The sequence below is a fragment of the Haliotis asinina genome, chromosome 2 (assembly GCF_037392515.1).
Source record: "Haliotis asinina isolate JCU_RB_2024 chromosome 2, JCU_Hal_asi_v2, whole genome shotgun sequence".
NCBI classification, from domain to species: domain Eukaryota; kingdom Metazoa; phylum Mollusca; class Gastropoda; order Lepetellida; family Haliotidae; genus Haliotis; species Haliotis asinina.
The window spans coordinates 49,633,085-49,650,295 of NC_090281.1; the positions used below are offsets into that span (position 1 = coordinate 49,633,085).

Genomic DNA, 17,211 nt, shown 5'->3' on the forward strand with positions numbered 1-17,211 from the left:
AGGAGTTTGATAATATATGCAATAATATACATCTCAAAAAGAAGTGTAAATAATATACATATCAAAAAGAAGTGTAAATACAATAGATCTAAAAAAGAAGTGTAAATAATATACATCTCAAAAAGAAGTGTAAATAATATACATCTCAAAAAGAGGTTTAAATAATGTATATCTCAAAAAAGGAACATGAGGGGCAGATACCTATACAGGTATATGGGGCAGTGGGATAGCCTAGTGGTTTAAGTATTTGCTCGCCGGGAACCTGGGTTCAGTTCTCCTCATGGGTACAGTACAAAGGGTGAATCCCATTTCCTGTGTCCTCTGTTATGGCATTACTGGAATAGTGTTAAAAGGGAGATAAAACTTAATTCACTCTCACTCATATAGTGATTTGAAAGCATTATGTGTTTGTTAATTTCTTTTGAGTAGTGTATATGGACAACTAGAGTTTTCCAAATTTCCGTCAGGAGGTTTTTCACAGACAACTGTTTAATCCGGCCAAAACAGTAAGTACATAATGTTTTTACCATGATTGCTTCATGATTCCCACTTACACAGCTTTGGTGAATAAATAGTTTTCTTGAGTTAGCTATTAGTAGGCACCATAGACTCTTTTATCTCTCTCAGTGCAGTGTGAGAGGTGCTCATATACAAAATGTACTAATGATTTCATAGATGAGTGTAAGGATGTGTCTGGACGCTGAGTAACAGGCCATGTGAATAACATATTAAGTAAGTTTAGATTTTAGTGAGCGAGTTTGGTTTTGTGACTTTTTTTTAGCAATATTCCTGCAATATCATGGCGGGGGACTTCACTTACTGTATCCATGTTGGGAATAGAACCTGTGTCTTCAGGCTGACAAGTGAATGCTTTAACAACTTGGCTACCCCACCACCTTCAACTTCAGCTGCTGTGTTGTTGATAGAATATCTTGATTTTGAAACTGGTTGTGTTGGTATGAAGGTTTTTGAAGATTTCATTTTTTTTTGTGGTAATTTTGATTTTATTTCTGAATCCCTGTTACAGTCAAAACTTGGCAGTCGTGGAACTGCTTAGTCAGAAGTTATGCAGCAGTCTAATGGGAGACAGGTGGAGCCTTTACGAAAGAAGAAACCATTCACTCACCATTCACACAAACACAGAATTAGTTTTAATTGTCAAACAAATTAATTAATAATATGCTTAATTCAGTTGAATATCCCTTGATACAAGAGCCATTTAGTATATGATTCGGTGTTACAGATTTGTCAAAGAAAATGCATTTTTCAATATTGTATCTTAATCTCAGCTCACTTCCGAACTTAACTTAAATATTTATTATTTGTTTTTGACCCGGAACATCTTGTGTATAACTCTACCTGAATGTGTGACTTGATGCTTGTACTATATATGCTCTGGAGCCTGGGTCAAGTCAAGTGTATCACAAGTATTGCCAGTATATAGGTTAGAACTGTGGTGATGGTATCCTTGCTATCTCTACAGACCTGCTATTTGGCAGTCATGTTGACATTGTCATTAGGAGCAAGCTCCTGTGTTTTATTAAATGAAGTTTGAGTATCTGCGTTTTCATTCTAAACATATTTGCAGTGATACTGCGATGGGGGTGCTGACTTGGACTGGCCTTGAAGCATGGCAGATGGTTCATCTGAAGCATCTGAAGCACTTGAGGGAGGTTATTTGTAGTGGCATCTGATAGTGACATTATGCTGTAAGATGTTTTATTCCAGTCTCAGAATGATGCGCTCATCACCCAGCTGTTGTATTCATATCTGGCATAAGTAATGTTCATAGGCGTGAAGATGTCACTGCTTGAAGTCAAAGTCAAGGCTAAGATTTAATTTCTGATGCTTTGATGCTCATCTTAAGGTGGCCTGGTTGTTTGATATCTCTGTTCATCATGTTTTGGTAGGCAATGGTTGTCTGGTGTCTGATGTTCATGTTTTGGTGGGCAATGGTTGTCTTGTGTCTCTGTCCATCATGTTTTGGTGGGCAGTGGTTGTCTGGTGTCTGATGTCCATCATGTTTTTGTGGGAAATGGTTGTCTGGTGTCTCAGTACATGTTTTGGTGGGCAATGGTTGTCTTGTGTCTCTGTCCATCATGTTTTGGTGGGCAATGGTTGTCTGGTGTCTGATGTCCATCATGTTTTTGTGGGCAATGGTTGTCTGGTGTCTGATGTTCATCATGTTTTTGTGGGCAATGGTTGTCTGGTGTCTGATGTCCATCATGTTTTTGTGGGAAATGGTTGTCTGGTGTCTGATGTTCATCATGTTTTGGTGGGCAATGGTTGTCTGATGTCTGATGTCCATCATGTTTTTGTGGGAAATGGTTGTCTGGTGTCTGATGTTCATGTTTTGGTGGGCAATGGTTGTCTTGTGTCTCTGTCCATCATGTTTTGGTGGGAAATGGTTGTCTGGTGTCTGATGTTCATCATGTTTTTGTGGGCAATGGTTCTCGGGTGTCTCAGTACATGTTTTGGTGGACAGTGGTTGTCTTATGTCAGATGTTCATCATGTTTTTGTGGGAAATGGTTGTCTGGTGTCTGATCTTCACAGGGATTGACTTGGGCCGCGATATCGCGATTTTCTCGCACCAGTTGCTTTAAAATCGCACTCAAATCTACCTGCAGCGATTTAAAATCGCATCCTGCTTACCTGTATGATAGGAAGTTTTTAAATCTGTTTTACTGAGAAAGGATTTGTCGTTATTTTGTCCTGTCAAAGATATTCCCGTTGCTTTCTACCTATTTTTAATCTTCGAAACATAACTTCTGGTATGGAACACCGAACATCGTTACACAGTGCTGCACAAAATGAGCTGCGCTGCAAGGAGTATGGCAAACTCTGAACCCCGCAGTACTGTGTTGTTTATGCACAGTGCGACGGTGTAGAGAGTTCGCATTTGGAAGTTGTGTTCTGCAACGTCACACAAAGGGCAGCTTCTAACGAAACCATCTTATTCGATATAAAAATCTTTAAATTCTTAAAGACTACGAATGAAAACGAAGAAACAACTTGACCCATTCAACACCGTAGGCCGAAAAATTGGCCAAGACATCGCCAGTCCCCAGGAGCTGTAGGTCGAAAAAACGACCAGTCAGTAGTTGCATCAAAATGATTTATACTTTTCGGAACCTAACTAACATATGATTCATTTATCAAATCTATCACTCTTCATAATGCCTGTCAACACTTATTACATTTAAGATAGCCATATTTATCGACAAGGTTAGAATTGAAAACTATTTTCTTTTTCCGCAATGTTATTTTTTAAAAAAACTATTCTCACACACATGCTTCGGCAACGGGTCCACATCCGAGTTCTCAGTGAGCAAATCAACAATGCGTAGAGGATATAATTAAACAAATCACATAAACTGAAGAATAAAAGCAACAACAGTAATCATAAAAATTGTCTAAGAACATTATAACTTACTATTTCAAACGTTATTGTGCGATCGTGTCATGTCATTCTTTCTCGTTTGTGGGGGGGGGGGGGGAACAGTATCCATTGCTGTTATCTGATTGGCTGACTTAGGTCACTTGTCTGAATTTGACCGATCACGATCCTTACTGCAGGCTGAGGCTAAAAAGCGTCATTGGAAACCAATGTTTATCCAATAAACGCGCTTCTTACAACTATGAAAATACTCTAGGCAAGGATACTGTCATTTTGTTGATGTTCAGAGCTTTCGAATGATACCCGCCATCAAACGAATCGCCTCACATGTTCTTCATTATCAGACAAAGATTTTAAAACGGAGGTTTTTCATGCTGTTGTATCACGTTACCAAGCGAATTGCCACTGATATCGGGAAATACACGACCATACATATTACTTCTGAAATCTTTCTAGAATAATTTTCTGATCGTGTATAAATGAACATATGAAAGAAAAAGTGAAGGGGATGTCATGACTTGTTACAAACAGAAAAAAACGCTCCAGGTTTTTGTTCCTCCGTGGTTCATCTAGACATATAAATGTCTATGCCTGCATTTTCATTACAAATTAACTTATTTAAGTTGTAGTCGTATTACGTGAAACATATGATAAAAATAACTTTCAGATTTACAAACAGTAAGATTAGTCCTTTCAACTGGTGTATGATATGCAGTAGCAATAATGATTTATAAGTTGATATTTTCTCTTGATAAACATAAACTTCATCTATGACCTCAGAGTTGCTAGGAACTCGGTGTCATGGCAGTTTATGCCGCTGGTTGACTGGTGTTGAAAGAGTTAAGTCGTTGACCTTGATGACAACCAGAATGCAGACACCAATGGTGATGCTAGTAGATCTACAGACTTTTAATTCATTGCAATTCAGGATTGCTTGACTTGAAATTGATTATGACAATGTTTTATTTGTCTCGTTATCTTTTTCTTCTGAACGATCATGAACAGTTAAATCTCATAAGACTTTAAAAAATCTCATGCTTTTGATCCCATGTGAGATTTTATCTCACATGTTTTCTGAGCCAGGTTTATCCCTGTCTTCATCATGTTATAATGGGCTGAGGTTGTTGCCTGGTGTCTGTGATGTTCATCATGTTTGGCAGGCTAAGGTTGTTGCCTGGTGTCGGAGATGTTCATCATGTTTGGCAGGCTGAGGTTGTTGCCTGGTGTCTGTGATGTTCATCATGTTTGGCAGGCTAAGGTTGTTACCTGGTGTCGGAGATGTTCATGATGTTTGGCAGGCTGAGGTTGTTGCCTGGTGTCTGTGATGTTCATCATGTTTGGCAGGCTAAGGTTGTTGCCTGGTGTCGGAGATGTTCATCATGTTTGGCAGGCTGAGGTTGTTGCCTGGTGTCTGTGATGTTCATGATGTTTGGCAGGCTAAGGTTGTTGCCTGGTGTCTGTGATGTTCATGATGTTTGGCAGGCTAAGGTTGTTGCCTGGTGTCTGTGATGTTCATGATGTTTGGTAGGCTATGGTTGATGTGTAGTGTGTGATGTTGATCGTGTTAAGATGGGCTGAGATTGTTGTATGGTGTCTGATGTTCATCATGTTTGGTGGGCTAAGGTAGCTTCAGTCTACAGACCTGGCTATGTTATCAGGACATATGAGGCAGGGAGGAATGTATCTATGACTCACAGCATTCAGTATGTGGAAATCAGACTGGTGACATTAGAGTGCATCGCAAATGATGAATTCAGACAGGGAGGCCTGCAGCTGTGATAAGCATTGATAGCGAGAACTGTGATGCGTTTCACATCACTAACATGTGTCAGCTGATTCAAGAGAACGTCTCGAGTACTGCCGCCTCCACAGCAGAATGCAGGTGTATTTGTGAATGAAGATGAACTGTACTAAAGTTGGTGTCAGACTGTTCATTAATACATACAGTGGAAGTTGAACAGAAACCTTCAACAAAAGTTTTCTGATGTCAACCACCTTTGTGGTATTGTGGATGGAGCTTCTGACCAGAACGTAAACTGTATCATATCGAACGACATTAAAAGATGATACTTTTTTAACCCTGCCTGGCGGCATAGTGAGTGAGTGAAAGAGTATGGTTTTCTGCTGCTTTTAGCAGTATTCCAACAATATCACCAGGGGACACCCAAAATGGGCTTCACACACTGTACCCATCAGGGTAATCGAACCTGGGTCTTTGGCATTAAAATCGGACATCTTAAACATTAGGCTACCCAACTGCAGCTCCTGTTGACAGAGAAACAGACTGACAAAGGGGTGAGGTGACATTTTAAACATGTCAGGCCCTGCTAGGGCTGTTGGATGAGTAGAAGCTCTACCATAGTTGAATCACTCAAGACTGTCTGAGGTTGGGGCAAGCCCAGTGGGGTGAAGTTATAACCCTGTTAAATTGTCAAGTCAGCACATTTGAAAGTTTTGATAAGTCTGTAAAGATAAAAACCATCTTGTTTATGATAGTTCCATAGTAACATAATGAATTGGTGGAATAGGGAATACAAATGAGAATGTACATAGAGTGAAAGATGTTGATATAAAGCCATGAGTACCTCTGGGGGGTGAGGAGGGTTGGGAGATGTGTCCTCAGTGATGACCTCGAGAGTCCTCTCATTGTCCAGACCTACACTCTACAGATGGTCTGGCTTGACCTCACCCCCACAACTTCAGGGTGGTCAGATCAGGAAGAAAAAGGATAACTCCCATATCATTAGGGTGGCTTGAATAATAGAAGGGTAATCACATGCCACCCCAAGGTTGATCAGAGGAGAAGAGACAAATTTACCAACCCCTTGTTGGTCTGGAAGTGAGATGGTCTGGCAGGACAAGGGCCCTGAGAACCACTTCACAACACCATCTGTTTGTCAGCAGAATGTGAAGATGAAGAACTGTTAACGTACTGGTTTAACTCACCATCACTACCTTGTACTGGTCACAAGGACAGAGGTGACTTCACACCCACCTCGACCAATTCAGTGTGCCTTAACATGAGTGTGTGTGACAGGGTTAGAATGTGAAATCAACCCCACCTGAGCCAACTCTGGGTAGTGCAACTTGGATAGAGCTTCACACATCCCACAGCTCCGGCGTGTCTGACAGGGTTATAACTTCACCCCACTGGGCTTGCCCCCCACCTCAGCCAGTCTTGAATGATTCAACTGTGGTAGAGCTTCTACTCACCCAACAGCCCTGGCAGGGCCTGACAGGTTTAAAACGTCACCTCACCCCTAATTCAGGGTGTATTGACAAGGGTAGAGTTTGACCTCATCCCTGCCACCTCAGTATCAGCTGACAAAGCAGAGTATCAACTCACCCTGACCACCCCAGGGTGGTCCAACATGGACACGGAAAAGTGGACATATGGGAGGGTCAAGATGTCCGCTGGAATCCACAGTTGGCCAGAATTTTCACAACAATTAGTACTTGTTTAATTGAAGCTATTGTTCCGCCGACACCTGTCTTTCGCCCTGACTGCCTGAGTCGGGTAGCATTTCCCCTCTCCTTTACAGAATCAGTTTGTGCAAATTGTTGGAACAGAGGAGCGTGTCCCAGACGAGAACCTCCTCTCGGGACAGATGGTCCCAGGAGGGGAACTGATGAAGCAACAAAAATTGCTTGTCGTCATTGTTGTTCCAGTTTAATCCCTTTGTCTGCCCACGAACAAATGGTGTATCCCCGTGCCCTCCTGACTCGAGGTCACACAGACACGCCATGGTTATGTGCTCATCTTCTTCTTATGAAAGGTTTTAATTTTCGATTTAGGGACAATCTAAACAAATAACAAGGGATGGCAACTGATGCCTCGCTTCATTTAATTTGCTTCGGGTGTCCATAACAATAGGGGCGGCCTGCTTTTTGCCAGCTACAATTTGGACTTGCATAACCTTCTTGATGAGGGAGGTAAAGAAATTCAGGGCTGTGGGGTATTGTTTGGGTAGAAAGGACAAGCTGTCTATCAGGTACTGACTGGCCTCTGAAGGTCAAGGGTCACCAGGGTTAGGCTATGTTTGCATAATCACAAATTGACCATGTAATGAGGCTAATAGATTCATGGATGCACTTAAATTTGACAAGAATTAAATTGGAATGGTTTTGGATAAAGTGTAATGCTCTGTAGATTTACTCATGTTTTACCAGCTTTTCAATGTGAGGAAAGAGTTTTGGGGCTTTTTCATCATGAGGAGGAACACAATGTTTTGCAGTAAATCCTTACTCCTTCATCTTTCAACTGATGAAGGAGTAAGGACATACCCTGATACATGTCTCTTTAATAAAGAAATACACCCCATAAAACTCTTCCTTGTGTGTAGAACTTGTAAATGCCATTTAAAGACCTTATCAGCTTGGTAATTTATGGATTTGCAGAAATCCATTTGATGGGCACATGGTTTTATTATTTTTTATGTAAAATTGATCGCTGTGAAATGATGTCCGATGCTTAGTAATGACAATGATAATAATCATTTTAGGAACAATAATCCATGCCTTAATCATGCTATATTGTTACCCCAGTCAGTGGGTCAGCATACCCCTATTATAGTTCCCAGCTCCCTGGGGAATATGCAGCCAGTACTGTGTCAAAAGTCACATCCTGCCGGGTACTCCTGAGCCAGAAATAAACTGCCAAAATTGACTAACCCAGTATATAAAGATAAAATGGGACATTAAACACACAACCCCACTGTGGTAGACTCTCATTGTATCCCAGTTGCACAGATCAGTTCTCATGACTGACTTCAGCACTGAGTGTTTGATGGGCAATAGACCATGTAACAGACCTTTATAGGACGTATGATAATAGACATTAATTATGTAAGAGCTTTTCTTGAGGTGGAAACATTTTCACCTTCATCTTGTGACAGTTACCGCAGCACGTGATGAATTAAAAAACAGTGCACAAAGTATCCTCAGTGTTTAGAATGAAATTAACAATTGGGTTGTTTTTACCTTTTCATTGTAATCATTTTCTAAATATAGATTATGTGCCTGCCTTCACAATTTTACTCAGTGATAAAAATAAGACCAATCCTGAAATTGAAAAGCAGTTTGTCTAAAATATGAAAAATATGTGAAAATAGATAACATATTCATGCTTACCAAGATACTGCATAGTTCTGACCTGTACCGGATGTGTCCAGGCAAGGTATGGCCTAGACGTGTGAAATAATTGCCGAAAGTCAAATTCAAGAACTTGCTAAGGTCTATATTTAGCCGGGATTCCCACCTTGCATCAGACCCCAATATACTCCCCAGCAGGTGAGAATGTCCATCGATGACCTACCTGGGAAGTGCTAAATAAACACTACCACACATGGATATGTTAGCAAGTGTTCTAAGGTCCTTGTGAGAGATCATTTTATATCAGTATTTTTTTTTATTTGTAAGTTTACCCCGATTTGACTTATATGGCGTATATTTTTATTGATTCAACTGAAAGTGATATAGATCCTGGGCTTATTTAATATGTTAAAGGAACTGATATGTGCTGTCAACAAGGTGGCTGTGCTATAAGTGCTGTACCTACCAAGCCGACACTGTTGTATCAATTTATTACCTACCGTGAATGAAACGCACCGTGAATCAAATCACAGATGAAACCCATTGATGGTAAATGTCAGCGTATTTTATATTACTTTTATATTGAATGCGGAGTAGTGAAGCCATTTCATTCAAGGCGTTGCAACACAGTCTATTCTCAGGCAGATAAGGGGGTACTAAATGCTTAGTTGACATGACTTGATGTAGCCTGCCTTCCCTGTTGCATGTGTGCCAGATTTAGTTGGCTGGGACGATCCCATTTTATTGCCCTCCTACCTGTCTCATTCACAAGCAGGTAAAAAGCCAGCTGCCTGTCATTCATACATTTCCTAGAATCCTATATGAAGTGAGGACAATACTGTAAATGTAGGCTGGTAGACTTGGACCCGTTTCACGATTCACTCATAACACTATGGTCATCGTAACTACCACCCTTAAGATTTGACTTTCAAGTGTTGTAGCATTACAAGTGTGTTGAGGGCACTGTTCCTGCGAACATCATTAGAACTGAGAAAAAATTCGTATCTGTAGGTACTTTTGTGTTGGGCAGTATGTTTTCGTGTTAAAATTCCTGTAAAGGAATGTTTTTAGCATTCATGCTTTATCAAAGGCTAGGATTTAAGATGAGTGTGGCACATTACTTTTTCAGGGTTGCCCTATGCATTAATTTCTGTGAGTCTAGATATAAATTTGTGAGTCATGGTTTTATTGTCAAATTACTGTCGACCGTATATGTTGCAATACTATACTGACAGTTGTATTTTAAAAATATGTTTCATAACTTTAAGCTTCAATGATATGTATGTCATGTGTTTTTGAGTTTGAGAAGTTACTGTAGAAATTATAACATTGTGGATTTACTAAAGTGTAGTACTAGTTGTGAGAGATATATAAGATATATCAGGTAATACGCCAAAGCTATCCTATTATGATTATTTTCCTGTAAATATGTAATGTCAAAGCTTCTAGTAACAGCTGGAGGTTATAGAACAATAGTGTAGCCCAGAGTACAACATGCTTTAAAACAAGAAGGGCAAACTGGAGGTTCTGGAACAGTGTAGCTCACCCTACACCATCCTTAAGATGAGGAGGGCCTAAATGGAGGTTCTGGGACAGTGTAGCTCACACTACACCATCCTTAGAACGAGGAGGGCCTAAATGGAGGTTCTGGAACAGTGTAGCTCACGCTACGCCATGCTTAAGACAAAAAAAGTCCAAAAGATTTTAGGAGAGTACATGCAATAGATAATCAGTAAGCAATTTCAAAAGTAAGAACACCTGAGGTTTGAAAACACTGAAAAACCTTTCCCAAAATACATCAGTATTTTCACAAGTGTCCCTGTGCTGTGGATGGGATATTTAGGCCACTTATAACACTTTCCATTTCAAAGATTGTGATTAACAATAGCAAGATCTGAATAGGTAATTTTCTATGTCAAACATGGGCTGAATATAGTTTGCCAGCCTGCACATTGCCACTAACTAGTGTTGTCTGGAGGTGTTATTCAGCTCCCAGTATCAGTTGTAGTCTAACCTATATCTGCATACAGAGAGTCAATAGTACACCCAGTACACAGGGTAGGTATTCAGGGACCAGCAGTGGGACAGCCTGACAGACATATGTAGTTGGTATTCACAACACTTGTACAATAATAGCTTTGTAGAAATGGTATTGAAAGAAAATATGATATTTTTGATAGCTTTGGGAAGTCCTCAGATCCATTCTTTACAAATTTGTGTTTCGCATTGTAGCTGAATTCATTTATGGTAATCAATTTTTTTGCATCTTTGAAACCAAGGAGGTGACACATTTTGCTTGCCTGCACAATAATGTTACATTTTTGACATCCAAAAAAACCAAATAATCACGAAGAAGAAATATCTGATGCAGCTGGGTGTGATGGGGAGCTTAGTGGTAAAGGAGTTGTCTGATCTTACTCTAGACAGATGTTCAATTCCCTGTATGGGTACAGAGCATGAAACCCATTTCCGGTGTCCACTACCAGATATTGCTGGAATATTGTTAAAAGTGGTGTAAAACCAAACTCACTCACTCACTCATGCTGATGCTGTCACAGGACACCTAGCCAATCATATGTTTCCACTGAGGTATGACAGGAAATGTTTCGATAGTCTCGTGATAAATCTTTACCCTCTTCAAATAGTAGTCAAAGAGGTCATGTTCTTAAAGCATTAAAGTGTTTTATTCCCAAACTAGGTCCAGAGTGTCCTTCGGCTTAATGTTGCTGTGATGACATTTAGCTATCTTCATCCTTCTCAGATTCAAATACTAGAACTGGAAAGCAAATGGACAGGAGACCTCCCTTTCCTACACGGATCTGTTGGATTTTACTGAAGCAAGTTTAATGACAAAAAAATAGCCCAAAGAAGTTAAGTTCCCTTTGTGTATATCCTCACTAAGATGTATGAAACGACACAATGCCATTTAGAAAGTGGTGCAATGCTATTCTTACGTTTGGCATTACACCTGCTCAGCAGTAGCGAGTGGGTTAGATTGCTCACTTTGTGTACTAGTGATTAGGTGCCTGACTCTGAGAGTGTAGGTTTGAATCCTGCATGGGACTCGACCCCAAAAGAACAACAGTCCATATTTTGCTGAGAAAGTGTAATCCTACATTGCAAAACTGATCCTGATGATAACAAAGGGCCCCCAAGGAATATCTATTCCTGGAAACTCATCCTGTTAAGGCCTGCTCCATGGAAGGATGCATAATATTAATTATAACATGGAATGTAATCTATATATACTGATGGTGTTCTGCATCAGGCTTACTTGTTGACAGTCTATTGGCACCGTGTAATGGTATCATGCTGTCGGGAAGCTTTAATCTCAGGATAGTTAGAAATCAAAATGTTTCTCAGATTACGCCAGAACATGGGAGCCATTTGTGGGAAATTAGATTTGAAAGAGGAATGTAGTGATGAAGAAGATGTCCCAACTTCTCTTAGATGATACAAGGTGTATTGATTGTCCCAGGCTCCCAAGCCATCATGGTATCTGATGCGAGGAGCCTAGTCTAAACACTCATCAGCAGCCAATTAAATGATGAAAAACCTTATCTTTATTGGTGGGAATGTGCATGAGTACGTAGGGATAGTTTGGCCCCACACACATATATCTCGTGTATGTATCTGTGGTATTCAGCTGGCAGTGTGGTTATGTCCTTGTTTTGACAGTCACATTATTACCTGGGTGGTGGCTTAGCCTACTGTTTGAAGCATTTGCTGAAGACCTGGGTTCGATTCCCCACATGGGTATAATGTGTGAGGGCCATTTCTGGTGTCCCAGCCTTGCTATTGCTAGAGTATTGCTAAAAGAAGCATAAAAGCATACTAACTCACGTTATCACCAAGTTGTCTAGCAATGGGAATTTGTATTTCATAGAGGTTATTAAGATTCTTGTGTATTGACACTCAGATATCAGTATGTATTGACAGTAACTCTAAAAGTCCAGGCACAAACTGGTCTTCAGGAGCCAGTGCTTGTTCCAAGAGGTAACATGCAGGATTAGGTGGTCAAACTTGGTGACTTGATTAACACATGTCAGACTTTCACAGTTGTTCATGCTGTTGATCATTGGATTGTCTTAGTCGATTATTTACAGACTGCTGCTATATTGTTAGAATTTAAACAAAACACTTAGTTGTTAACCAGAAGCTATTGCGATTTGAATCTATTTCAGTTAAGACTTCCCGGTCTAGCAAAATTCTTTTTAGTGGAGGAAACTCATCTGGTAAATTTATGTACTTGAATAACATCACAAAAGTGCAAAGACAATGATGCTTACTGCCATGTTGGGCCAGTAGAACTCCAAAGTGCTTGTCTGAGACTGCCTCAGTCTCACCAGTATGATATCTGGTATTGTCAGTTTTCAGCCTGATCTGAATGCTTCAACATAGGAATAGGCTAATTCCACCATTTGAATGTTTGGATTTGCTGCCAACAGTAGGCTTGACGTCTTGATAAAAAGCATCATTTCAATAAACACTACTCTATGGGGAGCAAGAAATATCTCACATCATCTTGTCTGGGAATGTTTACTTCTGGAGAATATTCTCTTTTAGATTTGTGAATGTGATGAGGATCTTATCCTTGCCGTGCAACATTATAGCAGACAACTTATTGTTATCTGCCACATTCAATGTTAATTGTTCTGTTATGCAATATATATGTGGATTCTGTAAATTTGTGTGATGTCAGTTGCTGTTTCTGAGGTAATAAATGGCCATAGAATACAGATAAATTGCTTGATTGCAAACACAAAAAATGAGCGTTGGATCAACAAGACCTCCGGTTATTATTTATGTTCTTATATCACACACAAGCACTGAACAACTTGCCAGCATCAAATGCCTTTGATAAGATGAACATGAGGTACCAGTTGGTGGTTATGGGTCAGAGTAAGTTCCCAGTACGCTGTGGGGACAGGCCATGTGAGGACCCTATGCTTGTCTTCCTGTGGGGACAGGCCAATCCAGTACATCAAGCTTTTCTTTCTGTGAGGAAAGGCCATCACTGTACCTCAAGCTTGTCTTCCTGTGGTGACAGGCCATGTGAGTACCTCATGCTTGTCTTTCTGTGGGGACAGGCCAATCCAGTACACCAAGGTTGTCTTTCTGTGGGGACTGGCCATGTGAGTACCTCATACTTGTCTTTCTGTGGGGACAGGCCATCACTGTACCTCAAGCTTGTCTTCCTGTGGTGACAGGCCATGTGAGTACCTCATGCTTGTCTTCCTGTGGGGACAGGCCAATCCAGTACACCAAGGTTGTCTTTCTGTGGGGACTGGCCATGTGAGTACCTCATACTTGTCTTTCTGTGGGGACAGGCCATCACTGTACCTCAAGCTTGTCTTCCTGTGGTGACAGGCCATGTGAGTACCTCATACTTGTCTTCCTGTGGGGACAGGCCATGTGAGTACCTCATGCTTGTCTTCCTTTGGGGACAGGCCATGTGAGTACACCAAGCTTGTCTTTCTGTGGTGACAGGCCATGTGAGTACCTCATACTTGTCTTCCTGTGGGGACAGGCCATGTGAGTACCTCATGCTTGTCTTCCTTTGGGGACAGGCCATGTGAGTACACCAAGGTTGTCTTTCTGTGGGGACAGGCCAATCCAGTACACCAAGCTTGTCTTTCTGTGGTGACAGGCCATGTGAGTACCTCATACTTGTCTTCCTGTGGGGACAGGCCATGTGAGTACCTCATGCTTGTCTTCCTTTGGGGACAGGCCATGTGAGTACACCAAGCTTGTCTTTCTGTGGGGACAGGCCATGTGAGTACCTCATGCTTGTCTTCCTGTGGGGACAGGCCAATCCAGTACACCAAGCTTGTCTTCCTGTGGGGACAGGCCATGTGAGTACCTCATACTTGTCTTCCTGTGGTGACAGGCCATGTGAGTACCTCATACTTGTCTTCCTGTGGTGACAGGCCATGTGAGTACCTCATGCTTGTCTTCCTGTGGGGACAGGCCAATCCAGTACACCAAGCTTGTCTTTCTGTGGGGACTGGCCATGTGAGTACCTCATACTTGTCTTCCTGTGGGGACAGGCCATGTGAGTACCTCATGCTTGTCTTCCTGTGGGGACAGGCCATGTGAGTACCTCATACTTGTCTTCCTGTGGGGACAGGCCATGTGAGTACCTCATGCTTGTCTTCCTTTGGGGACAGGCCATGTGAGTACACCAAGCTTGTCTTTCTGTGGGGACAGGCCAATCCAGTACACCAAGGTTGTCTTTCTGTGGGGACTGGCCATGTGAGTACCTCATACTTGTCTTCCTGTGGGGACAGGCCATGTGAGTACCTCATGCTTGTCTTCCTTTGGGGACAGGCCATGTGAGTACACCAAGCTTGTCTTTCTGTGGGGACAGGCCATGTGAGTACCTCATGCTTGTCTTCCTGTGGGGACAGGCCATGTGAGTACCTCATACTTGTCTTCCTGTGGGGACAGACTATGTGAGTACCTCATACTTGTCTTCCTGTGGGGACAGGCCAATCCAGTACACCAAGCTTGTCTTTCTGTGGGGACAGGCCATGTGAGTACCTCATACTTGTCTTCCTGTGGGGACAGGCCATGTGAGTACCTCATACTTGTCTTCCTGTGGGGACAGGCCATGTGAGTACCTCATGCTTGTCTTCCTTTGGGGACAGGCCATGTGAGTACACCAAGCTTGTCTTTCTGTGGGGACAGGCCATGTGAGTACCTCATGCTTGTCTTCCTGTGGGGACAGGCCATGTGAGTACCTCATACTTGTCTTCCTGTGGGGACAGACTATGTGAGTACCTCATACTTGTCTTTCTGTGGGGACAGGCCATGTGAGTACACCAAGGTTGTCTTACTGTGGGGACAGGCGATGTGAGCACCTCACACGTCTTCCTGTGGGATACATGAGTCTCTCTTTCGGAATTTAGATCAGAATAGGTCTCCAACCAAAGTGTTGTCTCTGGTGTTCAGAATGGAATAAATTCTTGAAAAAACACCTTCCTTGCAGTAAATGAGCATTGATTGGTTACAATACATATCCTGATTGAGTTTCTTCTTGTAATGCACTACACAAGCTATCAATTACTTGTTTTCCTGGCACCATGCAATCTGTCCTGATGTCAATGTAAATATTATGATGAATACTGTGCTGATGGATTGTATTTAGGTGTCCTATAATGAGTCATGCTTTACCTTTCAGAACCCAGATCTGGTTTTCGTATCGCCTTCAACATGTTTGACACTGATGGTAACCAAATAGTTGACAAGAAGGAGTTTCTGGTGGTAAGTACAAGATGTGGAGGTCACCTGACTGCAGATTGTCATCTCGGGGTACACCTGAGTCATCAGCTCAGGATGGGGGTTGTTGGGAGGAGCTGAATTGTCATATCAAGGTACAGCTTGATCCACAAGTTGATGATGATGATGATGATGATGTAGATTTGTGGTGTTTGGAGGTGGTAAATGGTCATCTTGGAGTACACCTGGATCCAGTAGTCAGTGGTGATGATGATATGGACGAGGGTTGTTGGGAGGTGGTAAATGGTCATCTTGGAGTACACCTGGATCCAGTAGTCAGTGGTGATGATGATATGGATGAGGGTTGTTGGGAGGTGGTAAATGGTCATTATGGAGTACACCTGGATCCAGTAGTCAGTGGTGATGATGATATGGATGAGGGTTGTTGGGAGGTGGTAAATGGTCATCATGGAGTACACCTGGATCCAGTAGTCAGTGGTGATGATGATATGGATGAGGGTTGTTGGGAGGTGGTAAATGGTCATCATGGAGTACACCTGGATCCAGTAGTCAGTGGTGATGATGATATGGATGAGGGTTGTTGGGAGGTGGTAAATGGTCATCTTGGAGTACACCTGGATCCACTAGTTAATGATGATGTAGATCAGGGGTGTTGGGCGGTGGTGATGGTCATGTCAGGGTTTCATGGTAATCACATGGGTCGCATAGATCCACAAATCGGAGATTGGCCCACAAATCGGTGATTGGGATCATTGAGGTGTTCTTGTTTGTACACTTGAATCCATAAGATGTGGATGGTGGTCTTTGGGATGTACTTGTTTGTAGACTTGGATCCACAAGTCGGGGGTGAGGGTCTTTGGGATGTGCTTGTTTGTACTCTTGGATCTACAAATCGCGGATGGGGGTCTTTAGGATGTGCTAAGTCGTTTGTACAGTTGGATCCAAAAGTCGGGGATGGGGGTCTTTGGGATTTGCTTGTTTGTGTCCTTAGATCCGCAAGTTGAGGATAGGTTTGTTGGGATGAACTTGCAGGTAAACATGGATCCCCAAGTAAGGGACAGGTCATCTCATTGTGCACCTGGATCAACATGGCCAGGGATTTGGTTTGTTGGCAGGTGCTTGGTGGTCATCTAAGTTGACAGCATGATATGAATGTAAGGAGGGGCTTTGTAGGGAGATACTTGCTAGTCATCAGAATTAACACCTAGATTATGAAGGTTGAGAACTTGAGGATATACTTGTAATATCCTCATGTATCCTTCTACAAGTCAGGGAAATGGCATAGCTTCTTTTGGCTTAGGATGTATGTCACATCTGTATTTTAAATACTTTTGTGTCTAATGGATGTTTGGGGCATTATATAGGTTTTGTATGTCGATATTATATAGCTTTCATATGATAAGGCTTTTGTGTCATTTCATAGGTTTTGTATATTGAAGACATTCCATAGACTGTGTTTGATAAGGAGGTTTGCCTTGTT

General features: G+C 41.8%; 1 protein-coding gene across 10 annotated transcripts in view; it reads left to right on the forward strand.

Moving 5' to 3' along the window:
- The window catches only part of LOC137273861 (calcium uptake protein 3, mitochondrial-like), a 94,003-nt gene that overhangs the window by 56,368 nt on the left and 20,424 nt on the right, over positions 1-17,211 (forward strand). For all 10 annotated transcript variants that reach the window (XM_067806745.1, XM_067806746.1, XM_067806743.1 and 7 more), the window contains one exon: positions 15,673-15,755. In XM_067806745.1, the coding sequence (XP_067662846.1) occupies positions 15,673-15,755 (83 nt within the window). The remainder of the gene's footprint in view (positions 1-15,672; positions 15,756-17,211) is intronic.